Source organism: Pyxicephalus adspersus, chromosome 3, assembly GCF_032062135.1.
Source record: "Pyxicephalus adspersus chromosome 3, UCB_Pads_2.0, whole genome shotgun sequence".
Taxonomy (NCBI): domain Eukaryota; kingdom Metazoa; phylum Chordata; class Amphibia; order Anura; family Pyxicephalidae; genus Pyxicephalus; species Pyxicephalus adspersus.
Genome location: NC_092860.1, coordinates 71,357,683 through 71,375,137, shown reverse-complemented (window position 1 = coordinate 71,375,137; position 17,455 = coordinate 71,357,683). Strand labels below are relative to the sequence as shown.

At 37.1% G+C, this 17,455-nt stretch overlaps 1 protein-coding gene across 1 annotated transcript in view; it reads right to left on the bottom strand.

The window, feature by feature from the left end:
* LOC140327411 (beta-1,4-galactosyltransferase 1-like) overlaps positions 1-17,455 on the bottom strand; it is a 43,862-nt gene that overhangs the window by 10,558 nt on the left and 15,849 nt on the right. Inside the window, exon 4 of the mRNA XM_072406796.1 lies at positions 1,239-1,426. Coding sequence (XP_072262897.1) covers positions 1,239-1,426 — 188 coding nt within the window. The remainder of the gene's footprint in view (positions 1-1,238; positions 1,427-17,455) is intronic.

The following is a 17,455-nucleotide window of genomic DNA, read 5'->3' as shown; positions in this document are numbered from 1 at the left end:
TAATTACAATTTTAAATATATATATATAATTATTAAAGTATATATATATATATATATATATATATATATATACACACACATATCTATAGAAGCAAACAAGAACATGTGTGTGCTTGTGACTTTTGTGGGGAAATCCCGTCCGGTGGCAAAGCTGAGGTTCAGCCTGTGGAAAGTCACAATATTTACCCCCAGGCAGCTCCTCTGATCAGGGTTTATATAGGCGCCTATGTAGAGGAGCTGCACTCTGTTAACTCTTGCCTAACTGGAAAATAATAAGTAATTTTAAAGTATGCCTATTTCTTAGCTCATATAGATGTTTTAAACATTTAAACAGCACAAACATTTTTTTAGGGCTAAGGGTAATATGTGTGCCAATAAAAATAATGTTTTTTTTAGGGGAACAGTAACTTTAATGCAAGCTCGCCAGTGTGAAACTGCCGGGGCTGCGCGTATCTATCAGAGAGATCACTTTAGTTGATGACTTCCGCGCGAGTACGCCAGTGCTTTGGATTTGGTTGATGAATTGATTTTAGGGCTCTGATTCTGGATAGTGAATACACACGCGGTCGAACTTCCGATTTGGCTTGATGAATCAGGCTCATAATATCCAGACCTGTGCAAAGTGTCCGGGGTGATCTGGGTCATTTGATTTATCAGTGTCTCAATATTTATGAATGAGATAACTAGTTATAGGAAATTATCTTTGGCAGCTTGAACAAGAACAAGAGGAATGATGTACCTAGCTTGTTTAGGCAATAGCATCTTTTTTTATAAATAGGAACATACTTGATCATTTATCTTAGAAGATGTCAAACTCATAAAGCATCTCTATCACACATAATAAAACCCATGCACACATTTTTTAAAACACAATTTTTCCATCACCAGCCTTCTAATTGGTCAATAAAAACTGGTCAAAATGTAACTCATTCAATTTTAGAGACTGATGGGCAGGAATGCAAAATGCCTACAGGAGCAAAATATCAACTTGTAATGTCAGTTTTTTCACAGTACATCAATACACCTTGATATTTTAGTTATGTGTGTGCTGTTTAAATGGGAATCCAAAGTTTTCCAGTACAAATATTTGAGCAAAGATTAGGTTTAAAATCTATACCATTCTCCTATAACATCTATAAAATATGTAGCTGTAAAGAAATCACTAGTTTGTTTAATCAATCATTTATTGGGGGTGCGTCATTTGCTTGCATGTATCGCATAAAAAGACAAGTAATTACCTGAAATTAAACTTGTCCAAAGAATTTGCCATATGTTTTGGGTTTGTAGAGCACCTGTACAAATTCCTCTGATCCATTGGAATGATGTCAACATCACTGAAGATGAAGCAGTTATAATCATATTCCTTTATTGCCTCTGAAAAGCCAACATTCATCAGTTTTGCTCTGTTGAATTTCGATTCTCCATGCTGTTAACATAAATCAGATAAAAATAACTGTAAAATATTTAAAAAAAATAATAAAATAAATGTTCTTTATTTGTTACCATGTCAGCCTCATTATCTTTCATACCCTATATGCTTACTGAGGAGAGGCCAGGAACACACATTTCCTAACAGCTCCATGTCAGCATACAAATGGGTTAATTCTCCTACTCTCAGGATTGTAACTCAATAGGTTAAAGACAAACCCTGCAACTGGTGTTCCTTCTTTTTCATCCTCTTATCCTCACCTGCAGATGCCTACCTCATCGGATTATCTGTGTCCTCTGCTATTCTACTGGGTTTCCTGCGTGTGATCGATAACTAGTCAGCTAGTGACTGCTGTTTAGGCTATGTATGTTTCTCATTTTTCAGTTTTTTCTCAAGTAAATGTGTTGCGTTTTAGGTGCTTTTCAAACTACTACTTGGTGCATGCCTTCAGGTACTTTAAATTAAATACTATTTTTTACCTTGAGACATATTGAGGTTTTAATATTACCACTTAATTGCACAGTATGAATAACTCTGAGCAACACCCCAATAAAGACCAGCCTAGCCAAGGTAGGTGGTGCACCCATTTTTGCCATGGCATGTTTTTATGTCACTGAAGACATTAAAATACCCTTTTTTGTTTTATCTTTTTGATCCTAGTCCCAACAAACAAGACATGTGAAAATAGCTTCAGAGACGCCACAAGAGATAAACAAACAGACAAATCACAAATCCTAGGAATGATGAGACAAGTGTTACAAGAAAAACTATTATACTACATATTATTATTATATTACATATATTATTATAGTACAATATAGATATTAAAGTACCTGCCCCTGCTAAGGGTCCTTCTTCCTTAAGTGTTAGGGGTCATGAACATCCTTTTGGCACAATCTGATCTTCAGACAATCCTTTTATGTAGGATGGGGAAACAATGAGTTTTAATTGTTTCCTAATTCAGACAGATATCAAGGGCCATTAAACAGGCCTTGACATGGGGAAAAGAGGTCAAATATTCCTCAAAGAAAAGAAAGTTCTTTAAGGGAAGAAATCTGTGACAAAAAAACAGAGGAGTGGAATAGAACAGAGAGAAAAAGTAACTCTTTTGCTAAGCTGTATCCCTTTTAGAAAGAGGGAGTAAATTACTGAGGTTTTATTCTCCACCAGAAACATCAAACTGTCCACTGTCTTTTGGCAGAGTATCTGTTGATATAGTCAGAGCGGTGGCCAGGGTGATGCTATGGGCAGTCAATAGTAAGAGCTTTGTGGCTAAATTCCTGGGTAGCAATCCACTCTCCAAACAGGGGTTGTGCAAAATTTGTTGCAAAAATATCTGTCTGAATTAGGAAACAATTAAAACTCATTGTTTCCCCATCCTACATAAAAGGATTGTCTGAAGATCAGATTGTGCCAAAAGGATGTTCATGACCCCTAACACTTAAGGAAGAAGGACCCTTAGCAGGGGCAGGTACTTTAATATCTATATTGTACTATAATAATATATGTAATATAATAATAATATGTAGTATAATAGTTTTTCTTGTAACACTTGTCTCATCATTCCTAGGATTTGTGATTTGTCTGTTTGTAAAATATGGCAGTCAAGTGGTTCTTCCTGCCCCAGGTAGATCTATTTGCAAACTGAATAAATATTAATCTACAAACTGGAGAATTTTATATCGAGATTACTTTGCAGTCAAGCCCTGGGTGATGATGCTGATGATGAATTCTAGTTCCAGTCAGCCTAAGCATTTTTCCCCGTGCCACTAATCCACCAGATTCTAAGATCCCCATTAAAGAGCTAGCACTAGTACTAGTGATCATTCCCAATTGCTCCCCCAGGAAGAAATGGCATTTTTTTAGTGCAGTTTGGGAAGAAGAATTAGTTCATTTAAAATGTGGTACCTTTTCAGGGAGGTTCCTCTATACACTTGTGGATTTGTCTTTTTTAGAAATGTAAAAAAATTCTCTCTAGAGGCTTATCAAGTGTACCTAGAAAGAAATACGGTGACTGTTTTTAAAAAATTGATTATCATCAAAGCAGGTCTAGCAAAACTTTTTTTTTCTCAGGAATACTTTTTTTTTGTTTCAGTTTAGGATAGAGTGCAAAGGTCTCCACTAAAAAGATTTACTATCATTTCCTGTGCTGCTCACATTTTTTTATCAGTCAGGTAGTGAAATATAGTTGGGTGAGGCTTGGGTGTATTTTTTTTTTCTCTGAATCCTTATTAATAATTTCTCAATACTTCCTGGGTTGTTAAAATTAATGTCAGCATGACAAAAAAAGACAAAAAACTATGAGGTCTATTTATAAAGCAGGTAATTTGGCAATCCCTGAAACATTCACACATTACATTGTATGTACAGTAAAAGCTGAAAGTGTTGGAATCAGACTGGTGAACTTTCACACTGGGTCTTCCTTGGTCCAATGCATAGTGTTCGAAATCACACAGCTTTTCAGGTCGGTAGGGGAAAAGGAGAATTGTCAATGGTAAAACGTGGACTGATGACACAGCAAGCTTTTACAAAGAACATACAGAAAGGGGCATTTTTATATACATGAATATAACAATCACACTAGGTGAAGCAATAACTGCAGTTTGAAACACTTTTAGTGAAAAAGAATATCTGCAGTTAAAAAAATGGTAAATAGTGAACAAAACATTCATGTGAAGGTAAGTTTCCATAACAAGAAAAAAAATACCTGAGGCTTCTTTCCGAAGCCTATCTGAAAATATCACAGCGAAAATCTGCTTTGATCATCACAATTACCTTCTGATTCTGTGCCCCTGCAACTGGATAGGGCTTACCCTAATCCCCCTATAAATACCCTTACTTTATACTAAAAATTCTTGCTCCCAACCTGTCAGGTGCTGATTGAATTCCATACCACAATGCCTTCTTTTTAATAAAGACTAATAGTGAATCTGTAATCAGCTAAGAGTGTTGTTCTTTGCAACTGTCATAATGTCATATTAAAAATTCTAATTTTTGTGGTCATTTTCTGTATCACTGTCATAATTTTGTTTATTTACATGGTTGCCAATAAAAGAAAAAGAAATATGAGGCTTCAATTGGGATTTAGGGGAATAAATATAGAGAGGTGGATTAGGCAGTCTAGATGACTAAAGTCAGGTCGATTGGTCTAGAAACTAGACGTTTTCCGTATGGTTTAGGTCCTCAACCCCAGCCAACTAACCGGTGCTAGTCAATGCCCGGTGAGTTGGGGGTCGGCAGGTATTCATTAAAACTAATTAACTATGTATTTGCCAGCTGTGGCAAAATTTTATTCTATGTTACAGCACCCTGCTGTCAAAAAGGTTGGTGACTATTAGAGAATAAGTGACTTAAAATTTTCTGAGTCCTGGTGAATAAAACAGCATTACCAGTAAGATAACTACCAACTCAAGAGCTGATCTAGTCCCATCTGTTTATTACATCCAAGCAAGATTTTGAGAAACTTAGTTTATACACAGGACCTCACCAGGTCCTGGAGCAGCCCTGAAGAGAATTACAATATAGTAATAACCCCACTTGTCTCCATAGACCTGGCTTTCTTTCTGATATCACTACTAGTTCCTTTTGACAGATCTGAGGTGCCGAGAACAAAAGTTGAAGGAGCAAGTCCACCCATTAACTAGAGCTATGCCCACACACGTAGCTGTAAACAATCTTTCCTAATCGTTTCCAGTGGCACTAGAATGAACAAGTGGTATACAAACAGAGCTGTTCTGTTCTATGGAAAGGAGATGGAGGAGGATAAGCAAATTGTACCCTGTTGTGTTATCCTCCTCTGTTCTTCGCTTGGTCATTCATTGATTTGCTAGGATGGATCAGGAAATGACATTTGAGGACAGCTGTGCACACACTAGATTTTTACCCAGGGTGATTGCAGTGACAGCACTGCCTCCACACTAAATGGCTACTGTAAGTGAGTAACTGTGTAAGTGAGCCCTGAACAGTCACAGGAGGACGCTAAGGGAAAAGCGAGCATGATGGGGGGCTCAGGAACAGAGCATAAGAAGGGTAAATTATGGAGGGCAGGAAGAGGTTGGTCTAAGGGGATAATTGGGACAGGAGGAGAAAGCTGGGAGGAAAGAGTAAGCCATTTTGGAAGCCACAGGGGAAAGTGTGTGGTATGGAATCTTGCATAGGGAGCAGGTTGCTGCCTTTCCCCCAGATCCTGGACCTGGTGAGCTGCGGCCTTGGAGCGTGTGCCCCCTGGAGCTCTTTAGTTTCTTGCTGGCCCATTCTTCAGATCAGAATTTCCAGGTGGCCCCCATTCCATGGAGAGGGCTTGTTGCAGGCATGTGGTGGCAGTAGGTGCCCTCCAGGCTCCAGATGCAGAGGGTGCTGAGTCCTGTGATCCTCTGGCGGTGTTACCAGGGAATGCAGCTGCAGAGGTGGAAAGGAGGCACACCAGGACCTCTGGATGTCAAGGTTGGAATACCACGTTGGTTTTGGTGGTAAAGCACCCATCAGAAGTATGGAGTCTCAAAATTCTATGCAAAACATAATTATGTTTGGGTAATGGGCTTGCAAAAAACTTTGTGGCAGTGTGTTGCGGCTGGGAGCATTCATTTTCAGGGTGGTGGCAGACCCACAAAAGATATATTATGAAGCCTTAAAGGAGCTTTCGAGGACCTTCAACCAGTGGGGAGTTTTTATTAAAGTATATGACTGTTACGGTTATGTGGTTATGGAAATTGCATTGTGAGTGGTATTATGATTGTATGTCAGTATGTTATAGAGTTATATTTTAAAAATGTTTTGTACCTTTGTTAAGAAGTTATTTGTATAAGTATGATGTAAATTGTAGTTAATAATAGAGGGGCCATGCGGATATTTAAACCCATGGTATGGTGGTATTTTTGAGGTGGGAGTTTAAAAGGGGGATGGAGGCGTAGTGGCTGCTAATGTCCTGAGGTGATCCAGGAAGAAGGCTGGTGAAAATCTGAGCTCCCTCTAGTCATGTATATGCATGTTACCACACATTACTTTGTGCATTACACAGGTGATTCTGCTACAGGCAACTAATCAACAACTTTATAACATACAGTATAAATAATTCTAATATAAAATAAAAGAGCTATTTGTTTCATGGAAACATTTATTGTATGTTAGCTAATAATTACAGAAGGCGTAACACTATTTTTTTTTATGAGAAACGCATCGCATCATTTAATCACGTGTAAGCTGTGTTACTTGTTATTATATTTTTTATATTCACATGTGAATCACACATTTCATAGCTTGGATAGTGCTATCTTTATTCACTACTGCAGTTGCCAAAATTATGACGGGAGAGGGGAATGATGACATAGTGGCAAAATGGGGGGTAGAAGAGATAATAGGAAAACAGAGCTCCAGTACCTGTGAAAGAGGGGGAGGGGAAATTGGGTGGCAGAATGGGGGGGGGGGGGGGGGGAGGATAAGAAAGCACAAAAAGATTGCAGGGAAATTAATATTTGGGAATAGTATTCATTACTAATATTTTTAGATTAACAGGGTACAGAAATGATTGTTGATGGAATCAGTTACTTAGGATAAGCTATCTATGGGGAAGTGAGGGGGTGTAAGTTACTCTATGCACCCACATCCAACAAATACTATGACTGTGGTCAGAATTTTATATTGTGGGCTCCTCCGAGAGCTATTAAGGTCATATGACTATGGATGGCAAGATAAAAATATATGATATTATTAATAATGCCAGAGGGGATTGTCACACTTACCTTTTCCCCATTAAAGCACAGATGCCTTTCTCCTGCGCATGCAGGCAGTTCTGGTTGTTTTATCAGCTTTGCCGGCAAATCAGGAAATAGCCTCCTTACCATCCCTTGCTATTTAGCTAGCTCAGACACAGCACTCAGCATTTGTGCACCTGTTGGCTAGTTCAATGTTCCCTCTGTCCAGCTCCTGTGTTAACCCCTCGTTTTCCAGTCTGTTGGTTCCCAGCCAACATCCCTGTGCTGTTCCAGTTCCTGTCTGCCTGTGGATTGTCCTGTGTCACCTGTGCCTCATGTTGCTTCCAGTGTCTCCTGTGTTCCCTGCGTCCGCAGTGGCCTCTGTGCCACTGGTGTCTGTCTCCTGGATAATTGACCCCTGGCGTGTGACCCTACCTCTCCTGCTTGCTGCCTACCATGTTTCATATTGCCCACCTTGGTGTGCCAAAGCACCGCAACCTGGCAGTAACCAGCAGTGCAACATCCTCACGATCAGAGGCTCTAGAGAAGACCTGGTTACTGCTTAGACTCTGTGCCTTGGCCCTTCTCAGGGCTCACACCACCTCTGTGCAAGCCGTAGTGCCCCCTAGTGGCCCTGTCTCCCCAAGCTTGACAGGGATGATGTGAAGCAAATGGGGAGCTGTCAGCTTTGCTGTGTGGGTTAGGTGTAAGTGGTGATGCTGGGGGATAGGAGCATTTGTGCTGTGTGTGGGGGTGAGGCAGTCATTTTCATTACTAAATTTTCTAATTTTATTAAAGCGGAAATAAACCAAAAACTAAACCACGTGCATGTTAACTACATAATGAAGACATCCCCCTCATTTTTTGAATGCAGCAAGTTCATTGAACCCTTTACATTTTGCCTTTACATTAAACAGCCCATACATATTCCCTTCCACCTAACCTAATACAGTATTAGTACGCAAAGACGCAAAGAGTGCCCTCTTGTTCTTTGTAATGATCTCAAAGTGGGGAAACAATTGGGAAGAGAGTTCTCTATATGGACCCTTTATATATTTATACAGAGTGATCATATGCCCCCCTTAAATGTCTCTTCTTAAGGGAGAATAGATTCAGTTCAGCTAATCTCTCCTCATAGCGGAGCTCCTCCATTCCTTTTATTAATTTAGTTGCCCTTCTCTACACTCTCTCCAATTCCACAAAGTCCTTTTTGTGAACTGGTGCCCAAAACTGGACTGCATATTCCAGATGTGGTCTGACCAATGCTTTGTACAGGGGCAGGATTATGTTTCCATCTCTGCAGTCTATTCTTCTTTTAATACTAGAAAGTACTTTGCTAGCTTTAGATATTGCAGCTTGGCATTGCATGCTGTTATTAAGTTTATGATCTACCAGAACCCCCAGATCCTTTTCCATTTCTGATTCCCCCTAGACAGTATGAAGCATGCATGTTGTTAGCTCCCAATTGCATAACTTTATATTTATTTATAATAAATGCCATTTGCCACTTGGCTGCCCAATCAAACAGTACATCCAGGTCTGCTTGTAGATTATGGACATCCTGTATGGACTTAGATCCATTACATAGTTTGGTGTCATGTGCAAACACAGAAATGGTACTTTTAATCCCAAACTCTAAATCATTTATGAATATGTTAAACAGTAAAAGTCCCAACACAGAACCCTGGGGTACACCACTAATAACCTTACACCATTCAGAGTATGAATCATTAATTACAACTCTCTGGATGCGGTCTTTAAGCCAGTTCTCTATCCATTTACAGATTGACTTTTCTAAACCTATTGACCCTAACTTGCTTATTACCCGTCTGTGGGGTACAGTGTCAAATGCTTTAGCAAAGTCCAAGTACACTATATCAACTGATATTCCACTGTCTACCTGTTTACTTACTTCCTCATAAAAAGGGGAATCTAATGTTCTAGGGGCAGCTCAGAGGTTATCACTCTGGCCTTTGCAGCGCTAGGTCCCAGGTTTGAATCTCAACCAGGGCACTATCTGCATGGAGTTTGCATGTTCTCCCCATGTTTGCGTGGGATTCCTCTGGGTACTTCGGTTTCCTCTCACATTCCAAAAACATTCAGTTAGGTTAATTGTCTGCCCTCCAATAATTGACCCTGGACTGTGGTAATGACATATAACTATGGTGGAGCATTAGATTGTGAGCCCATTTGAGGAACAGCTAGTGACATGACTATGGGCTTTGTGAAGCACTGCGTAATATGTTGGTGCTATTTTTTTTTTTTTTCAACAGTGAAACACCTGAATTTTTGATGATGATCCCAAACACTTCAAAGACCAGGTAATTTAGCTCTATAAAATGTAAACAGTGCCCAAGTATTTTTCAGGGCAATATTAAGTTTGTCAAATCCTTCTAATATCACATACAAAATTCAATTCCCTTTTTCACTTACACCGCAGATTTTATGGACAACTACAATCTCTAATACACACTATATTACTATAAATATGAGTCTCCTATCATATCTAAAGGATACCATGCAACTGTTGACAATCTTAGAGGGTACAAATGTGTTTGGTGGCTATCAATATAGAGGCATTGTACTCATTGAGCCCGTATGTAAAAAAGGACTAGCTGCAATCAAATAATTTTTGACATAGCAATTAACTATTTGGAAAAGATATTATTAATTTATTCTTTCATTATTTGATTTTATTTTAAATCATAACATCTTTTTTCAGTTCGGATGGGTACATAATGTGCATGGACGTTTGCTAATCTATATGTAGGTGAGTGAGAGAAAACTACAGCCACATTTTGTTGTGGAACAGGTATATCGAAGACATGTTCATGGTTAGGACAGGCAGTAGGGATCTACTGATAAGGTTTTTAAATTAATTATGATAAAAAAAATGTTGATCAATTATGATCAAAAATTTTTGAATAATGATCAAAAAAAGTATATTTGTTGATGTAGAAATTGGAGTCTGACAGGATGGGTTAACAAAATCTTAATATAGAAAAGCAACCACAAGTAACACAATGATACATGCGACAAGCGCCCATCCCCTTTCATTAATACACATTATACCAAATTGCCAATACTTGAGATAAAGATGGATTTGCTATGATGACCAAACTTTTGAGAGAGATGCACAAGATTTACTGGATAGACTAAGGCTTAAGGATATATGGTAATAAAGTTTTAGCAAATGCTTAATAGAATGCAAAAACGCAAGATAGAAATAAATTATATTTTTCAAGAAATCAAGTAAAGACAACATCCAATCACCAAGACTGATCACTACTTACAATAACACAAAGAATTGAAATAATATAATTACAGAAATTTAAAATCAGCTTATAAATTGATTTATGTATGGGGAAAGTTGACAATTTTGATTTTGTAATTGAAATTTTGAAAGCTAGATTTTTGATAAACGTTTTTTTTCTTCACAAAGGTGTTCTAGTGCTTTATTTGTAGAGGAACTGTTGCCCTTGTTTCTCTTGAAAAAGCAGCTTCTCATCCCTGTGAAACTAAGGCCCTGGTCAGCACCAGTACTCACCAGATGCCAGACCCCTATCTAACACCGCAGTCTTCACTTTTATCAAGCCCCCACTCAGCACACTGGGTAAGTCTCCCAGCACACAGTTGCCCCCAGGACTTATTGCATAAAGGGTGGCGTCTGGGGATGGGCTGGCAGCAGACCAGGGGCCCACTGATCAAGAAGTACAAGAACTACAAGACAAATCCAAGGTACAAAGCCAAGGTCATTAACAGGAGATCAGTCCACTAAATGAGGTACAGGGGAGTAGCCACAAGCAGAGTTACAGAGTCAAGTAGGGTCACAAGCAGAGGTCAGTCCAGGCTCCATTTAATTGATGGGTCAGGAACATGCAATGGTCAGCAACAGTAAATAACACTGGAAACTCTCCAGCACAGATTAGCCCAGGTAAATGCTACAACAGGCATGGATCACTAGGAGCAGAGAGGCTAATCAGACCAATCAGCTAATGGAAGCACAGAAGCATTAATCAGCTCCTGAAATCCCTTTCAGCTGTGCACAGCCTAAAGCTACGTACACACTTCCAATTATTATCGTTGGAAAACGAACGACGAACGTTCATGCACGATATATACGACCGATCGTATAGCACCGATCCTGCACATAGAGTTAACGACACGATCGTTCATAGATATTGTACACACAATAGTGTAGGAGAGACATGTAAGGATTATGTAGCACGGGTCTGTGGGATGCTACTTGCTAGAGGACTCAAGGCATTAAAGGCAATAAAGTGATACACAGAGTTGACAAATAGTGTGTTTTCCAATAATATGGTAACATTTGTTTATGTAAGAAATAAATGTTTTTAGTTTAGGAAGAAAACTGTACACATTTGAGTGCTTCAGCTATGGAATGCTTTATTGCATTCAGTATTAATGGTAAAAAGAAATAATGGAATAGAAAAATAGTTACATTTCCTGCAACTAGGTTATCATTATCTTTCAAAAGTTAATATTAAATGCTAATTAATAATTTTTTGGATTGTGGATATATATTGATACAACCTTCTTGTTGTAAAAGCAATGATATATCTTACTGTACAGCAAAACCATTCAATGTCATTGGTTGCCCAGGTATATTTTTACCTTTTCCTGAATCAAATTTGCAGGAGTTGTGAGAGAATAAACTTAAAGTACAGTTTTTTCAACCTTAATAAATATGTAACCATTTAGACTATCAACTACGTATAACTGAAAATGATTTATCTAATGGCCTGCCTAATACCAACTTCAAACAATATTACTTCATTACACAACAAGTTAATGCCATTCTTTTTCCTAACACACCTATTTTATACAGTTTTAAATTTGCTTTTTAATTGACTGTCAACAATAAAACAAAATCCTATTTGCATAATTACATAGTTACATAGTTAGTCAGGTTGAGACAAGGTCACAAGTCCATCAAGGTAAACCACTAGGGAAGTAATAAACATGCTGGAAAACGTGAATATTCCAGATAGAAACATAAAGGCAGCTGATTAAGTGGAAGGCAATAATTGTTGTTATAAAACCTGGTTCAATTTACACAAACAGTGGGGGGGGGGGGAATTATTTTCTGATTCCAGACCTTTTACCAAAATTTTTACTTTTCATAACATTTTTTTGTAAGGTAAAAGTTACATTTTTTTAATACCACCCCCTAAAGACAGAATGAGTGCGCAGAGACTCCTGGGATACCCATGTCAGGAATCCCTTGGCTGCTCCTTGCCAACTGAATGTTTTATCTTCTATGCGTGGAGAAATCACTCTTGTGGGTGATATAAAACAACATACAGTGCAATGGTCATATCAAGTATAAATAACATATGCCTTTTGTAAGATATTCAAAAGACCATAACCTAGTCAATAAGTGTAATAAAATATTGCTTACAGTAAAAGAACATAAATTAAAAATCATTTAAAGTGGAGGTCTGAAAGATGATTTAAATATTTTCCTTAATTTTATTGAAATCATGTAGAAATAGTTGGCAAATAGAGTGTTTTCCAACAACATGGTAACATTTGCTTATGAAAAAAATATTTTTTTTAGCTTAGAAAGAGAACTGTATACATTTGAGTGCTTATGCTTTGGAATGCTTTATTGCATGATGTAATAATTGTAAACAATATTGGAATAAAAGATAATTGCATTTCCTGATATCATTATCCTTTACAAGTTACTGGTAATAGTTAATTAGGACATTATTGTATTGTTGATATATTTATATATTGATATAACCCTTAGAAGTATTTTATATATAAAACCCTCTTTGAAAATTAAATGTATTACTGTGTGGAAAAATCACTCAATGTCACTGGTATCTTTTTACCTTCCTCTGAATCAAATTTGCAGGAGTTTTGGGTGATTAAACATGAAGAACAGTTTGTTTACCCTTATTAAATATGTAACTATTTATATTACTAAATTATGACTTTGTTACACAACAAGTTAATGCCATTCTTTTTCCTAACACACCTATTTATACAGTTCTTTTTGATTGACTGTCAACAATAAAAAAAATCGTATTTGCATAATTACATAGTTACATAGTTAGGTTGAGAAAAGGTCCATCAAGGCAAACCACTGGGGAATAATAAACATACTAGAAAACCTGAATATTCCAGATAGAAACATAAATGCAGCTGATTTAGTGGAAGGCAAGAAGTGTTATAAAACCTGGTTCAATTTACACAAACGGGAAAAAAAATATTTTCCGATTCCTTAAAGCAGACCTTTTAGCTAAAATTTTTTTTCATAAAAGTGTAGACATTATTTTGTAAGTTAAACTTTTTAATTACTGCCCATTAAAGACAGAGACTCCTGGAGAATTCCCAGGAGAATTCTGGCTGCTCCGGTAATAGGAAACAAATTCTAATCTTACCCAGGCGCAGTAAAATCGGCACTCTTTTTTTTCACATTTACAGAAGGCTATGTCACCTGCTCTTGCACCTGTGCAGTGCAAGATTGGGTGACATAGCCAGAAGAAGGAAGACTGAAAAAGTTGGCCCTGCCCCAGGACGAAGTTGGATGCCATGGGATCCCACAAAGGACAGTCCTGGAGGAACCGGGGGCTTTATGAAAGTAGGTAAATGTAGATGAATGAAGATAAATGTAATTTTTTTTTTTTGTTTAGTCCCACTTTAAGGCAGACTGATGTTCCCTGGATCAACAGCCTCTGCAGTCATTGCTTTTAAACATTAATACTCAGTTATGTTCTCTGCTTCTAGCATCCAGTTATTTCTTTAAACAATCTATAGAATGTGTTAAAAATACTTCCTGAGGGAGTCTATTCCACATTTTTACAGACCTTACTGTGAAGAATCTCTTCTCTACGTGGAGATTAAACTTCTCCAAATGCTAAGAGTGTGCCTTGTCCTTTTGCAATAACTTTCAATAAAGTGAGTGATTTTTTTTAGCAAGTAAAAAAAAAGCAATATTACACCCACACCGCAGGACAAGAACAGAACACATGAGCATCTGGTCTGAGACTGACTAAATACTAAGGTGGCTGAGATGGCAGGATTGCCAACTGAATAGTATATTATTCCTTAGGTGAGATCAGTCAATGCCTATATCACCAAAATCCCAGTTCCAAGACATAGCAGGCAGACACAAGGTAAAGACTGCTACCTGATGGAGGACTCAAGGCATCAGCAAGGATGCAAAGATCAGGAGCACCCAGATCCCCTTCGCTGGAACATGCCCTGCTAAGATTGGTAATTAACATAGTGTTGTTGAAGACTAAGGGGAGCACATACCCCACAACATCAGACACCAGAAGGCGGAGTGGTTGCTGGAGATCTATTGACCACCCATGTCAGTCACCAGATGATTGTACATAGAGATAATTACTGACAATATGTTTTACATTACTAGCATATTCAGGTGTTAAATAAAACAAATATGTCTTTTGTTTTGTTTTATAAAGTGAAACACCTGAAAGAATATCCTGTTTCCAAACACTTCCAAGACCAGGTAATTTAGCTGTACAGTTAGAGATGTTTAAATTAAACAACACACACACAAATATAATTATCTTGGGTAAGCTGAGAAACATGGATGGGGGGGAGTCAGGTGGTGGAATGACATCTTCCACAGTATTTAGCAAGATCACTTCCTCAAGAAAACCTGAAGCCTAGTAAACAAATATAAAGTGGAAAACTGCCCAATCACTTACATGCTGTGTAAGGTGCCTAAATATACAATTCTCATATTAGGTATAAAAGAACACATGAGTTTTGTACAATATTCAAAATGTAGTTAATAAGTGCAATAAATATATAGTAAAAAAGGCCAGAAGAAATTGGGTGTGTTCACTAAAAAAGATACATTAAACAAAATACTTAATTATATCTAAATATGTAGATATATAATGCAAATATAAGTGTTGACAAATAGTGTGTTTTCCAATATTATGGTGAGATTTGTTTATGGAAGAAATACATGTTTTAGTTTAGAAAGAAAACTGTCCACCTTTGAGTGCTTCAGCTCTTGAATGCTTTATTGCATGCAAAATTAATACAACTAGGTTATAATTATCCTTTCAAAGTGATTGAATTTAACAGCTAGTTATTGAATTTTTGGATTGTGGATATATATTGATATAACCCTTTAAAGTAAATATATTATAAATATATATTGCTATAACACTCTTTAAAATTTAATGATATATCTTACTGTGTGGCAAAATCACTCAATGTCATTAGTTGCCCAGGTATATTTTTGCCTTCTTCCAAATTTGCAGGAGTTCTGAAAAATATCTTATTTGCATAATTAGATATTTACATAGTTACTTAGGTTGAGTAAAAGTCACAAGTCCTTCGAGTCCAACCACTAGAGTAATGAATAAACATAATAGAAAACCTGAATATTCCAGAAAGAAACATAAATGCAGCTGATTCAGAAGGCGGCAAAAAACAATATAAAACAGAAAAAATTTCCTTCCTGATTTCTTAATGCAGACAGATGTTCCTTGGCTCTGCAGTCATTCCTTTTAAACGGTAATACCCAATTACCCTTGTTCTCTGCTTCTAGCATCCTTTTTTTTTCTAAAAAACAATCTATAGAAGGAAGAAGAAGAACTTCTTCCTGAGGGAGTCTATTCCACATTTTCACAAACCTTACTGTGAAGAATCTCTTCTCTGCGTGGAGATTAAACTAATAATATTAAGCAATAATACAGCCACAACCGGACAGGACCAGAACACATGAGCATGTGGTCCGAGCCAGACTAAATACTAAGGTGTAACTGACAGTTTGGCTGGGATGGTGAGGATTGCCAACTGAATGTTATATCAATCACCATGTGAGGTCAGTCATTGCCTATGCACCACCCAGCTCCCAGTGACCATACAAAGCCAGAAGAATCACTTCTGTACTTGGAGATTATACTTCTTCAAGAACTGGAAATCAAAACTAGACTGCATATTCCAGAAAAGGTCTGACTAGTGCTTTGTACAGGGGCAGGATTATGTCACCATCTCCACAGTCTATTCTTCTTTTAATACAAGAAAGTACTTTGCTTAGATATTGCAGCTTGGCATTGCATGCTGTTATGATCTACCAGAACCCACAGACTCTTCTCCATTTTTGTATACCCCAAATGTATTCCTCCTAAACTGTATACAGCATGCATATTGTTAGCCCCCAAGTGCATAATTTATCACAATCACATTTATCAATATTAAATGTCATTTGACACTTTGCTGCCCAATTAATGCATTCATACAGGTCTGTTATTTCATTACATAGTAGTTTGGTCTCATGTGAAGACACATAAATTGCATTCTAAATAATTTATAAATATGTAAAAAAGTTAATTTTTTTGGTTTTATTTTCTTTGCTTGCTTATTATAACTTGGTTTAAATGAAATTTTGTTATGGTCACTACTACCCAGGTATTCTATATAATTTATATATACATTTGGTAAAAGCTCAGCCTTGTTTTAAAATATTAGGTGCAGCATTATCCAGTATTATTTTTAGTTGGGGCTTCTATAAACGCTACTACAAAATAGTCTTGCAGTAAAAATGTATTTATTTCCCCCCTTTTTCTGTACCAACAGTGCCATTACACCAATCACTCATCACCATCACCGTCCCAGTCTGTGTAGCCTTTTTTATCTGTGTAAGGAACTGATTCCCCACTTCTTCTTTAGCAATGGGTGCCCATATCAGACTCAAATACTTAACTATACATCATGCATTCCCATATGCAACGCTAACCATAATAACTCAGCATCATTACACACTCCAATTACATCTTCATTTACATTGACTTTCAGACCACCACTCACATAAAGACAGACACTGCCACCTTTCCATTTTACTCTTTCCATAAAATAGCATAGCTGGGAATATTAAGTATTCAGCAATACTAAGTCATAATGCTCTTCATTCATTTAGGCTTCCTATTTTGCTTGTCAGATTTCTAGCATTGGTAAACAGACACTTTTAATCAGTGTTCCTTTTATCAGGAGTGTTTTCCATATCATATTTTTTTTAATACAAATAGTACTATGCATGCCATTTTTTTTTTTGTTACATGCAAAACACAGTATCTCTGTGAGTGACTATTTAAAAAGTGACAGTAAAGAAAAGAACAGTGTTAAAAAGCTGATAGTAAATCAAAAATCCAAAAAGATAAAATACAATCTCTGGATTTCTAGAGTAGATCAACAACACCTATAGAAGTAACATAACCAATACAAATTTTTATTATTATTATTATTAAACAGGATTTATATAGCGCCAACATATTACGCAGCGCTGTACATTAAATAGGGATTGCAAATGACAGACTAA